The 1,355-nt window shown below is 64.6% G+C and overlaps 1 protein-coding gene across 1 annotated transcript in view; it reads right to left on the bottom strand.

The window, feature by feature from the left end:
• Positions 1 to 214: 214 nt before the first annotated feature.
• Positions 215 to 1,355, bottom strand: part of LOC130587614 (microtubule-actin cross-linking factor 1, isoforms 6/7-like) — a gene marked incomplete at both ends in the record, with an annotated part of 16,349 nt that continues 15,208 nt past the window's right edge. Inside the window, 3 exons of the mRNA XM_057388590.1 lie at positions 215 to 241; positions 703 to 729; positions 853 to 1,050. Coding sequence (XP_057244573.1) covers positions 215 to 241; positions 703 to 729; positions 853 to 1,050 — 252 coding nt within the window. The remainder of the gene's footprint in view (positions 242 to 702; positions 730 to 852; positions 1,051 to 1,355) is intronic.

The raw sequence follows: 1,355 nt of genomic DNA on the forward strand, positions 1-1,355 counted from the left end.
TGCTTGGACAGGGACAGTTTGCAGACCAGGTCCCAGCGGGTGCTCAGCTCCAAACCCTGCACCCCAAACCCTGCACCCCAAATTTGGGGCTCCCCTGCACCCCAAACCCTGCAACCCCAAACCCTGCACCCCAAACCTTGCACCCCAAATTGGGGTTCTCCTGCACCCCAAACCCTGCCCAGATTTGGGGTTCCCCCGCACCCCAAACCCTCACCTGGCGCAGGGCGCTCTCCAGCCGCGCCTGCTTGGACAGGGACAGTTTGCAGACCAGGTCCCAGCGGGTGCTCCAAACCCTTCCCAGAGTGGGGGATCCCCTGCACCCCAAACCCCGCACCCCAAACCCCGCACCCCAAACCCTTCCCAGCACTGGGGGCTCCCCTGAACCCCAAACCCCACCCAAACTGGGGTGCAAGCGGCTCCACTGATTCCAAACCCTGCCCAGACTGGGGGTGTCGCCCGAACTCCAAACTCTGCCCAGACTGGGGTGCACTGGGGTCTCTCCTGCACCCCAAACCCTGTGCAGATTTGGGGTTCCCCTGCACCCCAAACCCTGCACAGACTGGGGGCTCGCTGATTCCAAACCCTGCCCAGCACTGGGGGTTCCCCCAAACTCCAAACCTGCCCAGACTGGGGTGCACTGTGGGCTCCCCTGCACCCCAAACCCTGCTCAGATTTGGTGCCCCCTGCACCCCAAACCCTCACCTGGCGCAGGGCGCTCTCCAGCCGCGCCTGCTTGGACAGGGACAGTTTGCACACCAGCTCCCAGCGGGTGCTCCAAACCCTGCACCCCAAACCCTGCACCCCAAACTGGGGGCTCCCCTGAACCCCAAACCCTGCACCCCAAAGCCTCACCTGGCGCAGGGCGCTCTCCAGCCGGGCTTGCTTGGACAGGGACAGTTTGCAGACCAGGTCCCAGCGGGTGCTCAGCTCCTCCATCTGCCGCTGCAGCCACTGCGAGTCCACGCTGCTGCTGCCGCTCGTCAGATCGCGCACCGAGCGCTTCAGGGTTTTGATGCAGCTGGCGCGTTTGCCCAGCTCCTTCTGGAACGACTGCGGGGACAGCGGGAGGGTTGAGGGGTGTCGGGGGGTGCCGGGGGGTCCCAAAACCCCACATGGACCCCGTTATTGGAAAGGGTTCGGCTGCAGCCCTAAATCACCGCAGCAATGGGGAGCAGGGGGTTCCTCTGATTCCAAACCTTTCCGAGCACTGGGGGCTCCCCTGAACCCCAAACCAAGCCCAGACTGGGGGTTCACAGGGCTCCCCTGCACCCTAAACCCTGCCCAGCACTGGGGTTCATGGGGCTCCCCTGCATCCAAACTGGGGGCTCTCCTGCACCCCAAACCCTTCCCAGCAC

Source organism: Malurus melanocephalus, unplaced genomic scaffold (assembly GCF_030028575.1).
Source record: "Malurus melanocephalus ecotype Western Australia unplaced genomic scaffold, MMel_1.1 scaffold_2144, whole genome shotgun sequence".
NCBI classification, from domain to species: domain Eukaryota; kingdom Metazoa; phylum Chordata; class Aves; order Passeriformes; family Maluridae; genus Malurus; species Malurus melanocephalus.